This window comes from Rattus norvegicus, chromosome 9, assembly GCF_036323735.1.
Source record: "Rattus norvegicus strain BN/NHsdMcwi chromosome 9, GRCr8, whole genome shotgun sequence".
NCBI lineage: Eukaryota > Metazoa > Chordata > Mammalia > Rodentia > Muridae > Rattus > Rattus norvegicus.
The window spans coordinates 103,436,240-103,450,776 of record NC_086027.1 but is presented as its reverse complement, the minus strand read 5'-3'; the positions used below and the strand labels follow the sequence as shown (position 1 = coordinate 103,450,776).

The 14,537-nt window shown below is 37.6% G+C and overlaps 1 protein-coding gene across 1 annotated transcript in view; it reads left to right on the top strand.

Moving 5' to 3' along the window:
* The window catches only part of St8sia4 (ST8 alpha-N-acetyl-neuraminide alpha-2,8-sialyltransferase 4), a 94,530-nt gene extending 81,232 nt beyond the window's left edge, over window positions 1–13,298 (top strand). The window contains exon 5 of the mRNA NM_053914.2: window positions 8,997–13,298. Coding sequence (NP_446366.2) covers window positions 8,997–9,279 — 283 coding nt within the window. The 3' untranslated portion in view covers window positions 9,280–13,298. The remainder of the gene's footprint in view (window positions 1–8,996) is intronic.
* The last annotated feature ends 1,239 nt before the right edge of the window (window positions 13,299–14,537 follow it).

The following is a 14,537-nucleotide window of genomic DNA, read 5'->3' as shown; positions in this document are numbered from 1 at the left end:
TAATTCAGCTGCAGGGGTCCTGGCTTCAGTTCATTGGTTGGTTATAAGCATCTGCATCTGCCTCAGTCAGCTGCTTGTTGGTCCTCTTGGAGGACTGCCATGCTGTTCCTCTCTATAAGCAAACCATAGCATCAGTAATAGAGTCAGGCCTTGGAGCCTCCCCTTGAAATGAATCCCAAGCTGGACTGGTCACTGGACCTCCTTTTCCTCAGGCTCTTCTCCATTTTTGCCACTGCAGTTCTTTTAGACAAGAACAATCCTGCATCAGATTTTTTGACTGTATGATTTCAGCCCCATCCCTCCACTTGATGCCCTGTCTTTCTGCTGGAGGAAGACTCTAAAAGTTCTGTCTCCATTCTGTTGGGTATTTCATCTAAGGTCCCTCCCTTTGAGTCCTAAGAGTCTCTCACCTCCTAGGTCTTCAGTATATTCTAGAGGGTCCCCCCTCCAGGTTACATGTTTCTATTCATTAGTGGCCCTCAGAGCTTCTCTCTGCACCCCAATACCTGATCATGTTCCTCATTTTCTCTCCTGCTCTCTCACCCATCCAGATCACTTTCTCCTCTGCCCTCTGCCTCCTGTGATTGCATTCTTCTTCCTCCCAAGTGGGACTGAAGCATCCTCACTTGGGCCCTTCAGCATGTTAACCTTTTTGAGTTTTTGAGTTCTGTGGAATTATCATGGGTATTCTGTAATTTTTGGCTAATATCCTCTTATTAGTGAGTATATACCATGCATGTCCTTTTGGGTCTGAGTTTCCTCACTCAGGATATTTCCATTTGCCTGCAAAACTCAGGATTACCGGTCATTGTCTAAATGAACCACATTTTCTGTATTCATCCTTCTGTGGTAGGATCTCTGGGTTGTTTACAGCTGCTGGTTAACACAGGTAAGGTTGCTATGAACATAGTGGAGCATGTGCCCTGTGGTATGATGGGGCATCTTTTGGGTATATGCCCAAGAGTGGTATAGCTGGGGTCTTCAGGTAGATGTATTTCCAATGTTCTGAGAAACCTTCAGATTGATTTCCAGAGTAGCTGTACCAGTTGAAAATCCCACCGGGAATGAAGGAGTGCTCTTCTTTCTTCACGTGCTCACCAACACGTGCCTTCCCTTGAGCTTCTGATCTTAGCCATGCTTTCTGGTATGAGGTGGGATGTCAGCATCATTTTGATTCTCATTTCCCTGGTGACTAAGGATTGTGAACATTTCTTTACGTGCTTCTCTGCCAATCGAGATTCTTAAGAACTTTGAACATTTCTTTAAGTTCTTCTCAGCCATTCAAGATTCTTCTGTTGTGTATTCTCTGTTTAGCTTGATTTTCCATTTTTATTGGGTTGTCTAGATTTTTGAAGGTTAGCTCCTTGAGTTGTTTTTATAATTTGGATGTTAGCCCTCCCTCCGATTTGGGGTTAGTGAAGTTTTTCCCCCCAATCTGTAGATTGCCGTTTTGTCCTATTGACAGTGTCCTTTGCCTTAGAGAAGCTTTGCAGTTTCATGAGGTCCCATTTGCCACTTCTTGATCTTAGAGCATAAACCATTGGAGTTCAGTTTAGGGAATTTCCTCCCCTGTGCTATTTGCTATTTTCTCTTCTATTAGATTCAGTGTATCTGGTTTTATGCTGAGGTCCTTGATCCACTTACACTTGAGCTTTATGCAAGGTGAAAATACAAATCTATGTTCATTTTTCTACATACTGACTGCCAGTTAGACCATCACAATTTATAGAAAATGCTTTCATTTTTTCCATTGTATATTTTTAACTTCTTTGTCAAAGATCAAGTGTTCATAAGCGTGTAGTTTTATTTCTAGGTCTTTAAGTCTATTCCATTGATCAACCTTTCTATCTCTGTACCAATACCATGCATTTTTTATCAGTATTACTCTGTAGTACTACTTGAGGTCAGGGATTGTGATTTCCCCAGCTGTTCTTTTATTGTTAAGAATGTTTTCTCTATCCTGGGTTTTTTACTCTTCAATATGAAATTGAGAATTGCTCTTTTCATATCTTTGAGAAATTGTGTTGAAATTTTGATGGGGATCGAATTGAATCTGAAGATTGTTTGCTTACGTTAGTACTTCCCCATTGTACAGTTTCAGTTACGCACTGTTTTCTTCCCGATGTAAATTGAGTTAAAGAGCTCATAGAGCTTGTGGTATGATATGACATCTTTATAAATATCACTGTTGATTCCATTTGCTAGTTTCAAGTTTGAAGTATTTTTAAAATGCCCAACACATTTTGTTAAGTACAATTAGAAACTGTCTATAGATAATGGCTTAGCATCTTTCTACCCAAGTGATGATCTGAGCCATCCATTTTCTTCCTTATATCATCATTTTAATCCCTCTCAGAATATATATATATATACATATATATATACACGTGTGTGTGTGTGTGTATATATATATATATATATATATATATATATATATATATATATATATATATGGAGAGAGAGAGAGAGAGAGAGATGATATAGATAAAACCAGATAGTCCTTCTTAATATTTTGTGTAAATTTCGCTCACTTTTCAGCAAAATTTTACTGTGTTTACTGTATCAGGTTAATAATTAAGTTCCATACATATGTAACTTTATATTATAAACCCCTCCTCAGTCTCCTCTAATCACACTTTATCAAGTTCATAGATGCTATTGTGTAGATATAAATTTGTTTTTAGTGCTAAGCACTTGTCATTAGATAACCAAGAAGTCTCATCCCTGTGGGAGACTAATTCTCCTCCCCAAAGCAGTTGCTAACTGTCTACTAGCATTCATCAATGGATGGAGCCCTGAGAGATTCCTCCCATCCACACTGGCATACAAACTGGTGTGAACGTTGGGTCTTGTTTAGATTAACCATACACTGAGATTTCATGCTTGTAACTCCTCTGTCATTTATAGAAGACAGAAGTTTCCAGCAAACTTGTTCGCCTGACTCTTGCGATCTTTCCACCCTCTAGCTGTGATTTTTACCTGTGTCTTAAATATGGATACTCTATTGTAGATGTAACCATGTGGCTGGGTAGCCCTGCTCAGTTGTTCTTTGAATTTTCCAGCTGTGGTTTTCTCTAATAGTCCGTATGCTGTAACAGAAGTTTCATATATGAGAGGTGAAAGCTACACTAACTGTGGGCATAAGAAGAAGTATGTAGAATGCAGCTAGGGTTATTCTAGTTGAACAACGTGGCATACTTACTTCTCCTTTATAAACATAGAACTCCATCCACTTCCTTCTTTAGAAGTAGGATACAGTTTACTTTTAGAAATGTTTATGCAATGTTTATTTAATATTGAAATATAATTTTCCATGCTTAATGGTACTGTGAACATGGAGAAGTATTTTATATCTCTCTTATATTACAAACATATACTGAAACTGGATTGGATGTTTCTTCAGAACTGGTTGTACCATGTCTTCCAAATTAAATATATATTTATATCATGGTATTATCTTGACATCAATAATCTGAAAAATATTTCTGCCATAGACACCGACCTCATGTTAGAAAGCAGTAGTTTCTTCTTCCCTATTAAGCAGATATTCTTAAATCTTTAACAGAATAACAATAGACAGCTTGTGGGCTGAGGAAATTAGGCAGAATATTTTTCTTTTGGATTCATCAATGTAACCACAAGTGACAGTCTTTCACACACTAGAATTCACCATGAGATATTATGAACATCATGTAGTAGTTTGAATCTGGGATTAAATTCCAGTAGATAAAGTAATTCTGTAATAAAATATGAGACACATGATTAAAAGCAACATTTATTGTGGGTAACTACACAGAGCAGTTCTATCTTGACTGCTTTCCAAGGACACAGACATAACAGAATATGTGATCAACTTGTGCATGAGAAAATTTCCTAGTAATAGCAGAAACAACACATGAGAAAGTTTGCTTGTAACATGAATAATACCACAAAATTTCAGGCTAGATAGATAACAGTCGCCTAGGTCTTAATGCTCCATCTAGGCCTTAACATTTTACACAGACCTAAATATTTCATCTACACCTCAAAATTGTCCCTAGACCTTAACAGGTCAATATGTAATTTTAAGAGATGATTTCTAAGCAGAAAGTTGGATTTGTACATAGGATTGAAGAATAGCATCCTTTGTGACTTTTTGAGAGCCAACAAATATCGCCCGTTCACTATGTGGCAAGATCTGTGCTGTGCTCCTTCACATTTACCCTGTCTTTGACATCAACATAACTAACATAAGCTATGCTAAATATTATTAATTTGGTTTCAAACAGGTGAAGCAGCAAACTGAATTGACAGAATCTGGCTATAAATCGAGCCCTTTGCAGCACTCCAGATTTTAGTTTACTCGAAGAACATGGAAATTTTATTGGAGGAAGAGTAGTAAGATCTTTTGATTAGTAAGAACTGACATTTCATACTTGGAGCATTGAGATCTATGGGACCTACAACTTTCTTCCCATTGACAAAAAGTTTCTAAGTAATACATAAGTTTCTAAGTAAACTTTTGGAATAGCGATATTAAAGGATAATGTCTTTACATTGTAATATTCAACCGAAAGTGAAGGAAGGAGGGAAGGAGTAAGGGAGGGAGGGGGGAAGTTGTTTTCAGATGCCACCATGCATGTTTGTATATAGGTTCAGGAGTGATTTCATTTTTGTTTGTTTGTTTATGAGATTGGGTTTCTCTGTGTAGCCTTGGCCATCCTGGAATTGCCTTGTAGCCCTCTCTGCCTCTGTCTCTGCCTTCTGAGCACTGGGATTAAAGGTGAATACCACCACCTCCCTGCAGTGATTTTAAAAACTATACTATGAGTATGGCTTGAAAAATTGGCAGATATCATCTAGCTGTTTATGCAAACAGAATTGAAGAATATCCCTTCTTGTCCTTTTAGATCACAATTTTGCTTCTGGTGAAGTACCGAATGAGTGATTTTGATTGGCAAATATAGTTTCAAGCACTCCACCAGATTTCTACAGTACTTCCAAAACATGTTTATCTAAAGATTTTTGATTTTTTGAATTACATAGACTTTTGTTGCTATTTATTTAGGTAGTTTTAATACCAGGATTGTTAGAAGTTTTGTAGGAGTTCAGAAGGCTTGATAAAGGTTGATGTCTATATAGAAGAGCATAATAATAAAGGTATACTAATGATCAATTTAAAATATATGTCTTTTCAGCTACAATTCCTTAGCTAAAAGAAATAAGATTTTATGTTCAGGTAAGGAACAAATATAACACAAAGGAAATACCTCATGGTCCACTATTCTAGAAAAATGACAAATACATATGCAAGCGTAAATGATCGTATTAAGTTTTACTGTTTGTTGTTTATTTTTTTCAGGGATGCTTAAATGAGAAACTTTGAGTTCCTTTTTGTGGTTGTTGTTGTTCTTTTTTGTTGTTGTTGTTTTTCCTAACAAACTGAAAGAGTTTTACAATTCCATTCGTAAGTCCTTTTTGCATCTAGAGACGGAGCAGAACAACATATTGGTTGTTTCTAGAAAGCTCGATCCTCAGGTAATGAGCTTTATATATAAACACCTTTGACGTAGGAGATCATTAGAAAGTTACAGTTCTTTACATCCGAGACAGGAATAATGCCATAAAGGATTGGGGGGGCATCCGTTCAGTCCTGAGGAAGGGCTTCTTCCGGAGAGAGAGCAAACAGTAAAAATAAGAGACTTAGCCATCATGGACTGGATGACTACAGTGGTCCACAAGTGAATCTTAAGAAATTCACCGAAATACTATGTAGCCTTTAAATTCATGATGGAGTGGGAAGTTCCATACAGTGTGACTTATTCAAAAGGATCACCTGTATGGCAACAAGCACAGAGGAGCTAGGCACTGAGTAGGGATATAAATTAGGGATGTAAAACATCGCTGGTGGCCGTTCTCTACCCAAAGTGATACTAGAGGTAATGGACTGATTTCTTTGGGTTTCTGAATTGATACAGCTAGGGAATGACTGTAGTCTTGAAGGGGCAGGGACCATCCAACCATTTGTGATAGGAAAAGAAAGAAAATTGGTTTTGAAAGATGCCTGAAGTCACTTTGATAACTGGTTGGTGGAATCTTCTGACAAATTTTACACTCTTAACAACTATGTATGCAGGAACATACAAATGTTTCTCCTGGTTTAAAGTTGAAAGATATTCTTATTCCTTGAGTTGTTATACCTTTAGTTTTGAGCCTACTCAATCACTCTCCTCCAATCCTCTATTTCTATGTCCTCTTTTCATAGCCACTTACCATTTGAGACACTCTGCCAGAGCCTTACTGATACAGATTAAGATGCTCTCATCATCATACTGAGCATAGGGGCCCCAATGGAGGAGTTAAAGGACTGAAGGAGCTGAAGGGCTTTGAAACCCCATAGGAAGAAAATCAATATCAACCAATCAGACCCCCAGAGCTTCCAGGGACTAAACCAGCAACCAAAGAGTACACATGGAGGGACCCATGACTCCAGCCACATATGTAGCAGAGGATGGCATTTTCCAACATCAGTAGGAAGAAAAGCCCTTAGCCCTGTGAAGGCTTGTTTCCCCCAATGTAGAGGAATGCCAGGATGTTGAAGTGGGAGTGGGTGGGGTAGGAGGGGGAGCATCTTCATAGAAGCACTGGAAGGGGGGATGGGAGAGGGGGGTAACTGAAAAAGGAGATAACATTTGAAATGTAAATATGTAAACTATCCAATAAAAATAACCCTAAAAAATAAAAAATAAATTTTAAAAAACAAACTAACAACAATCAGGTGAGTCTGATTTGTGCTATCAGCTGCCAAGCGTGTCTCATTTTATCACCTCATAGTTAATACTATTTCTACATTGAAGGATAATAATAGTAATTTCCTTCCTATGGCCTACCATCTGTCTACTCTTGCGTTCTGGATCCCATGTGTGGATTTTTACCCCATGACAAGTGTGTCACTACAGCCCTGTTGGTCATGTCTTCCAAGGTCAGACCTTATTGTGATTCACAAGGCTGACAGCTAAGTAGGGCGAACATTAGTGTTATCTTCTGGTAGTGTGCAGACCGCCTTTCAGTGCAGCACTATGGATGCTGGCCTGCGGGGCTAAGCTTCAAGGTAGTACCAGGTTGGTTTCTCCATGCTCTATCGCTCCTCTTCGGAAACAGCATTTTATTGTAAACTTATGGAGAGTAATCAAGAGCAATAGCAATGGCCTGTAGGGTTTAGGAGTTGAAGGGACCACAGTAGCCCAGTAACAACAAAGTGTAACTGGCTCCTTGCACTGGGCATTTTATTTCTTAGCCTGTTCTGTCTTGTTGGAGTTGATGACACCACATTATAAAATGATGGATGTTATCTCTTTTTTATGTGTTTCATGTTTTATTTTAGTGATCTTCTGCAATATCAGATTTTCATACCACTTAAGCCTTTAGCATTAGTTTATCCATCCCATATCTCCTCAACTGGCTTTACCTCCAATTTCACATACACTTCAACCCTTTCTTTTCTATTAATTTTTTCTGGACACCATTGATTAAGTGAATGGGAAAAAATTACCACTTACACATCTGACAGAGGCTTACCATCTAGATATGCATGTAAGCAGAAAATAAAACATTTTTAATTAAATAAAAATTTAAAAAGTAGAAATAGAAAACCATACATAAAATACAAGGTAACACGTTAAAAGAAACAATGTATGCTACCTAAAATGACCTCTTCATATTTGGAAGGCAGGGCATATTTCTAAATGTTGGAGATGATTGTGAAAGCAATAAAAATAATTTTAAAATTACAAGTATTAAGTATACTGTTTTTGAACAACACACATTTAGAGTCACAGGAAATTCACACTCTTCCTCTTTTAGTTGTTTTCATGTGATGTCATGTGCCCAAAGGTGTTGGGAACTCTTTTTCTTCCTAAGGTGATTATTGTCTGTGGGTTTCTATACTATTCAGGCCAGCAAAATTTGGCAAGTAAGATGGATCTGTGCATTTTGAAGGTTTTTTTTTATTGTTACAAGTTAATAATATGAAATACGTTTCACCATGTGACTGCAGCATACATACTTAAATAGAAATCCATCTTATGCGCTTAAATAGACACCCATGGTCTCAATAGATGGTCCTGGTTAAAAAAAGAAAGGGTTGCAAATCAAAGGGAAAGGCAGGAATGTGGGGAAAGGATCTGATTGGAGGATTACTAGGTGACATAGGAGGGATGAAGCAAAGAAGGTGGAGTAAGAGAAAACAGAAAGTAGTGTAGATGTGTGAAATTGCCAGGAAACAAGATACCAATAAAGATCTTCAAAATGTCAAAGTATGTGAAAAGTGAACTCGTTAATTCATTACTCACAAAATTAGATTTTATTTGTTTTGTTATTGCTTTTGTCTTTGTTGAGGTAATGCTTTAAATTTTCCCCATTAAAGTATGGCTTTATGATTGGAGTTGAAAAGGTCAGTTGGCATAATCTGAGTTAAGCTTTCCTTGGGCTCTTCTTGTGTGTTTGAGGATGTTTCTGGGTATGAAGCTGGAGGTCAATGTTGGATGCTACTACTATAGGGAAGGTGACCAGAAACAATCAAGAATTCCCCTGCCTCTGCATACCTGACCAAGGCTGTTAAGTGAGTTCTGATAATCAAATCTGGGTCTTCGATGTGAGTTTTCAGTGACATTTACCTGACGTTTCATGACACCGTTATACGAAGATTCCACTCTGAATATCAGACACATGTTTATTCCTAATTAATTTGGAATTGCCTATTCTAGAATAGGATTAAACTACGCTTTTAAGTTCTCTGACTGTTTTCATGGGACCATGAATACATAAGGAAATAAATATTAAAGGAAATGTGGAAGTATAAAAATTTCCATCTACATAAATGTAATTTCCAGTCTTCACTGAAGAGTTTTTTTCATTATTATGCATTGCGTTTGCTATGTGATATGATTTCTATAGAATGTATTGTTGTATAGTAGTATGACCTTTCTCCATTTTAATTTTGTTTTCGTTTCTTCTAGTTACTGGCTGACCAACAAAGTTCCTATCAAAAGACCCAGCACTGGTCTCCTCATGTACACCCTTGCCACCAGATTCTGTGACGAAATTCACCTGTATGGATTCTGGCCATTTCCTAAGGATCTGAACGGAAAAGCTGTCAAATATCATTACTATGATGACTTGAAATATAGATACTTTTCCAACGCAAGTCCTCACAGAATGCCACTGGAATTCAAAACATTGAATGTGCTGCACAATAGAGGAGCTCTAAAACTGACCACAGGGAAGTGCATGAAGCAATAAGGCGCAGCGGGAAGGATAAAAACTGAACACAAACTTTTTCTAAAGATGCTTCTGGAGATTTAGAAACAGGATCCAAAACGAGGCTGGGTTTCAGCACCCACCACTTGACTGAGTCGCTGAAATGGAAGTCTGTGCGAGTCCACCACCAGCTGATGAAAAACCTGCAAAGTGCTCTAACCATAAAATATCCTGACTTCAAGGGTCCTAGCAAGTGCCACTTCCATGAAGAATACAGTTTGAATGTATTATCCGTCGTGTTTACAAGATCCAACAGTGCACTCATCGTCAGTTAGCAGAGCAAACGTGTTCGTCACTGTGGGGCAGCCACTGTAATGCCAAGCACACTGGAAGAGGAACCCAAGAGCACCACTCGGCCCTTGGGAAGTAAAAACGTCCTTGATAGCAGAAATGAAGAAGAAGAGAGTTCAAGCAGTGAAATCCAGGACAGGAAGCAGCGTGAGGGAATGCTTTCAGTCAGGACGCCGAGAATGGCCGTGTTTACGTTTTGTTTATATTCTTGTTTGTCTTCTGACGTTTAGTTTGGGTTTGGGTTTGGGGTGCTTAAAAATTCATTTGAGAAACAGAAGTGGGAAACACATATGAATGAGAAAAATAAACATCAAATGGTCCTTTTTAAAGTTCTTATGTTTTTTAAAACAACAATCACACCAAATTTTTGCTTGCTTGTTTGTTTTCCTTTGCACAACTTTAAATCTCTGGATTACAGATCAATGGTGTATGTAGCAGGTACCAGCCAAACTATACCACCCGGTAGTAATAAACTATTAATGAAGGAGTGAGATTTGAAACACGGTAAAATTAGCAGAAAAACTTCACTCTTGGTACCAAAGATTATATCATGTTCCTACACAGTAAGCCACTGTCCTTAAAGAATATATTCTTAGCATGAATGATTCTATATGCTGCTAATATGAAACTTAGCTCTACATAGTTAAACATTTTCAAAATCAAACACTGGTTTTAATGTATTTCTTTGAAATTTCATGATAATTTTGTGGAGACACATATTTGTGAAGAGCTAATGTTGGCTTGATGCAGCTGAAATGAGACTTCCCATTCAGTAAAATCATCTCAGCTATCCGGGTGCAGAGATCAATATGGCGCTCGTAGTGTTATTTTAAAATTTCTCCCTACAAATAACACGATTAACGGAGCCTTGTTTTCATAACAGACGAGTGATTCAAAGCAGTTTAACAATACCACATCAGCATTGTGCGTTTCAGATGAATTCAATGGACATGGATCTTTCGGTAGTTGAGTACAGTTCTGTTATTACAGCATTTTTAAAGGAACATGAACTTACTCATAGAGTGACTTGCTAACTTACTTATGTGACTGGACTGACTGGTGGCCCGGCTTTCTGTTTCTTTTGAAAGCAGAACTACATTCTCACTTCTGCTTTTGTCTGCAGCAGCTTAACATGACTTCCTGTTTCTCAGAGAAGTCAGAGGAAAGCAGAAACAGCATGAAAAATGTGCACGTTTTGTTTTTCAAAGTCAGGCAATCTAAAATGAAGAAAGAGCACAGCATAGTTACACATATATGTTATATATGTACTCACATTATGGACAAGGATAGTCATACAGTACAGTTACCAAATTTTTAATAACAGTTGCAATATTTTTTTAGAAAAGTTGACTGAACCTCAGGATAAAAATAACATTTTTTTCTGAGAATCCATGTATCCATCAGAAAGGAAAAGAGAATGCCTATGGGAGTTTCCTAACTGGCAATGAATTATTATCTCACTCTACCTTTACCATCAAATTCCTTTTCTATTTGAAAAATTGAAAGTGTTAAATACATGTTATATAAATGTTTAATTGAGAGTCTAATATACTGGATATGTGAACATTGGGTAATATATGAAACTTATTTTGAACTCTATGCAGATCAGTGTTCCCACCAACAGCTAACATGAATTCCACAGAAATCCAGAAGCCACAAGTAAATTATTATAAGTAAATACTACCTTGGCACTCATTCACAGTATGTATTTGAAAGCAGCAGCATACCGTTTTGACTGAAATTTTAAGGGGAAAAAATGTGTTTAAAACCACACTTTGCCCGCAGCCAGCACAGCTCAGCCGTCCACTGTTTCATGCATTGGTGTCTAACTCTTACACGCATTGGGTAGTGCCTTTTAACATCGCTGCATGGATTCTTCACCCTCTGCTTTGCGTTTTCTAAATACTTGCCCAGTTAGGGAAATGCTCAGTATCCTAAGGGCTTCAGATTTGAGAGGCAACTACTTTTGTTCATCTCAGGGATCTTTGAGTACATAAGAATGAATTCCATTAAAGACATTTAGTGCTCCAAGAAGAAACCTTGTGTGAGGCCATTTCTTTCTCTCTCACACACATACACGCTTTCATTTGCCATCAGAGCTCAATCCCTGTCATGGCCTTCCCACAGGAAGAAGGCAAGGAGAGAATTGAGGAGTGACAGCAGGGAACAGAGTTACGACTTGACACGCATGATGGCATAACATGAAGGGATCACAACAAAATCAAATTACAAGTACATACTTGAACTATCTGTGTTTTCCTTAATACGGTATGCTCGCAGCTTTACTTGTTTTATTTCTTTTTTTTTTACGATTTAATCATGGACCTGGGGGGGTGCCCAGGCAGATGACTGTGAAATATCCCAGTCACTGAGGTAACGTGATTGCCACTGTGCTTTTGACAGGAGCCGACCATGGGAATATTCTCATGGGAATATTGTTACTCAGCATAAACGACACCCAACAACAAGTCGTTGAAAGAAAATATGAATCAATACTAGGTTTTCAGGGCAAATCTAGTGATTGCGCTCACAGGAACAATGGAAGCACTGTGGAAGTTTTTCTCGCTGGGAGAAGGCGCTGGGCATTCGAATGTCCTCATGTAATGTATACCACATGAACTGCACATCGATCGTTAATGAAAATCTCCACATATATCCTTACAGAAATGCTTTATTTAAGAAATACTAAGAGTAGTGTACAGCCAAGTGAGTTACCCAGTTACTACTCAAGGAAGGGCAAGCAAAGTAATTTATTTATAGTTGTGCCAATTAGTCATGATACATATTACGTGATATTTGGTTCACAGAGTTGTCTTCATGTGATTATTATAAGGACTATCTATAGTTGTGGAAGGGGGCTGGAAAACGTTGTGTATAGTTAGCTGGTATCTCTACAAGTTTGAGAGTTTCCCCATTAAATGTTATCAGTATACAGAGGTTTTAATTTAAAAAAAAAAACAAGTAAGGGTAATTATTTGTATTTGAAAAACAAACTCCAAATACAACCCATCTAGAAATAGATATTATATATGTGCTATAAATATATCTATATAGTACAAATAGACATGTGTGATGCATATATACCATGTTATATATGTATATCTGTGTGTACACTCTGATTCTGTAATATGTGCACAACTAGATGTGTGTGATATTGACATCTTCAGGGTCTGCACTGTGGACTTCCCTGGAGATCGTGACCACTTTAAAAACAGAAGTTCTTTTGAAACTTCACTTACTACTCTGCTTTAAGAAAGACCCACTTCGTAGCTGAATTATATGTTCTTTCCTAGAGAAATAGTCAGCAACTAGTCTGTTCAAGCCTTTCAAAACAAAAGTAAAGGGAAAAAAATTACCTTCAAGCTGGCGATGTATTTAAATTGCGGTTTTCTGACTGTGGGTCTAGGCTGTGTGTTTCTCCTTTATGTAGCGCCTTTTACAGAATACTGTTTTGTTTGTGTTGGTGAAAGCACAAGAGTTTTAGATGTACATAGCCAGGAGAAGAAAAGCAAAACAGAGTTTACAGATCGCTTTGCTGCATAGGATAATTGCTGTGTCTTTCTTCTACCATCCGTAGAAAGGAAGGATGAAGCTCACTCTGTAGGTTCTTTCTGGTCAACAATGTCTTCTGTTGTTTGTGCATAGCAATGAGCTATTCCTGCTTTATCATTTGTACAATTGTAAAATAAATTAAATTCCTTGTTTTTCAATTTTTCTCCTATCTTCTCTACCGACGCCTCCGACGTCACGGCACCTGTCCATATTGGGTGACTGCATTTACGAAGCATCTATTACGGCTTGAATCTTTTCCAACTTCGGCCTTGCCGACTGACAATTGGTCTAAACATTTATTTTGAACACACTCGTTGATGTATGAGTAATTTCAACCCCAGCATGAATATCAAGAAGCACTCCACAGTTCGGGGGTGGAACATTCTCTCTGTGCTTTGGAGTTTAGGGCATACACCACAAAGGTTACTGCAATTTATTTCTAATTCATGCTTCCAATAAGTACTGAAGCTGAGTCACTTGTCCTCTGTGGCTAGAGCGCAGCTGACATTTTACACACAGCATTTCCTAGCTCTGCCTGTTAACACGAGACTGCATCTGCAAATTGCTGCCATTTTCTGTTTGCCTTCTGGAAGATGACTTAGGAGGACTATTTACTAAATCATTTCCCAGACCTTTCAATAACTTACAGATCTGTGTTTTCAGTCATAACTTCTGGAAAACACTTTAAAAGCAATTTTATGAGGTACCTTTCGACATTCTGCGATTTTGAGTCAAATGCTACTAGACACCATCATGGGACTATTAGGGATGGTTGATGAGCTTATATGCCATTTTAATTTATTCTTTAAGCTTTTGTACCTACATTTACTTTTCAGCATCTAGAAATAATGTCCATTCTATCTCTTTCTGTTGGAATAGTCGGTTCACAGGCTGTACCCCAGCCCTGATGGTGAGCAGCAGCTCACAAAACCTTGTGTAAGCATTGGTGACGTTGAATCCAGTCTATGAAACTTCATGCTAAAAAGAACTATGTTTACTGTCAAATACACGCATCTTAACGTGTGCTTTAATTTAAAATATATTTCATGTCTAAATTGTGACTGGAATGTGTCATCACATTTTCTAGAATACAGTTAAATTACTTTGCAAGGGACTAAAATGACATGTCCTCAAACAGTTCTGATGTTCACTGAGGAAAAAAAATTAAGCATTATAATATGTTACAGACTTGGAGGAATGGTGAAATTAAGCAGAAAATAAGCTAATATACCAGAGGACTATATTTATAGTAAAAGCAGACTGAACGAATGCTTATAGTACCTCAATATTCATTAAGCTAACTTGTGTTTCACCTATCTTGTATTAGCAGTGCTTAAATTGTCTACACTTTAGACAAATAAATTTCTGAATATTACATATTATAATAGTATTAGTTT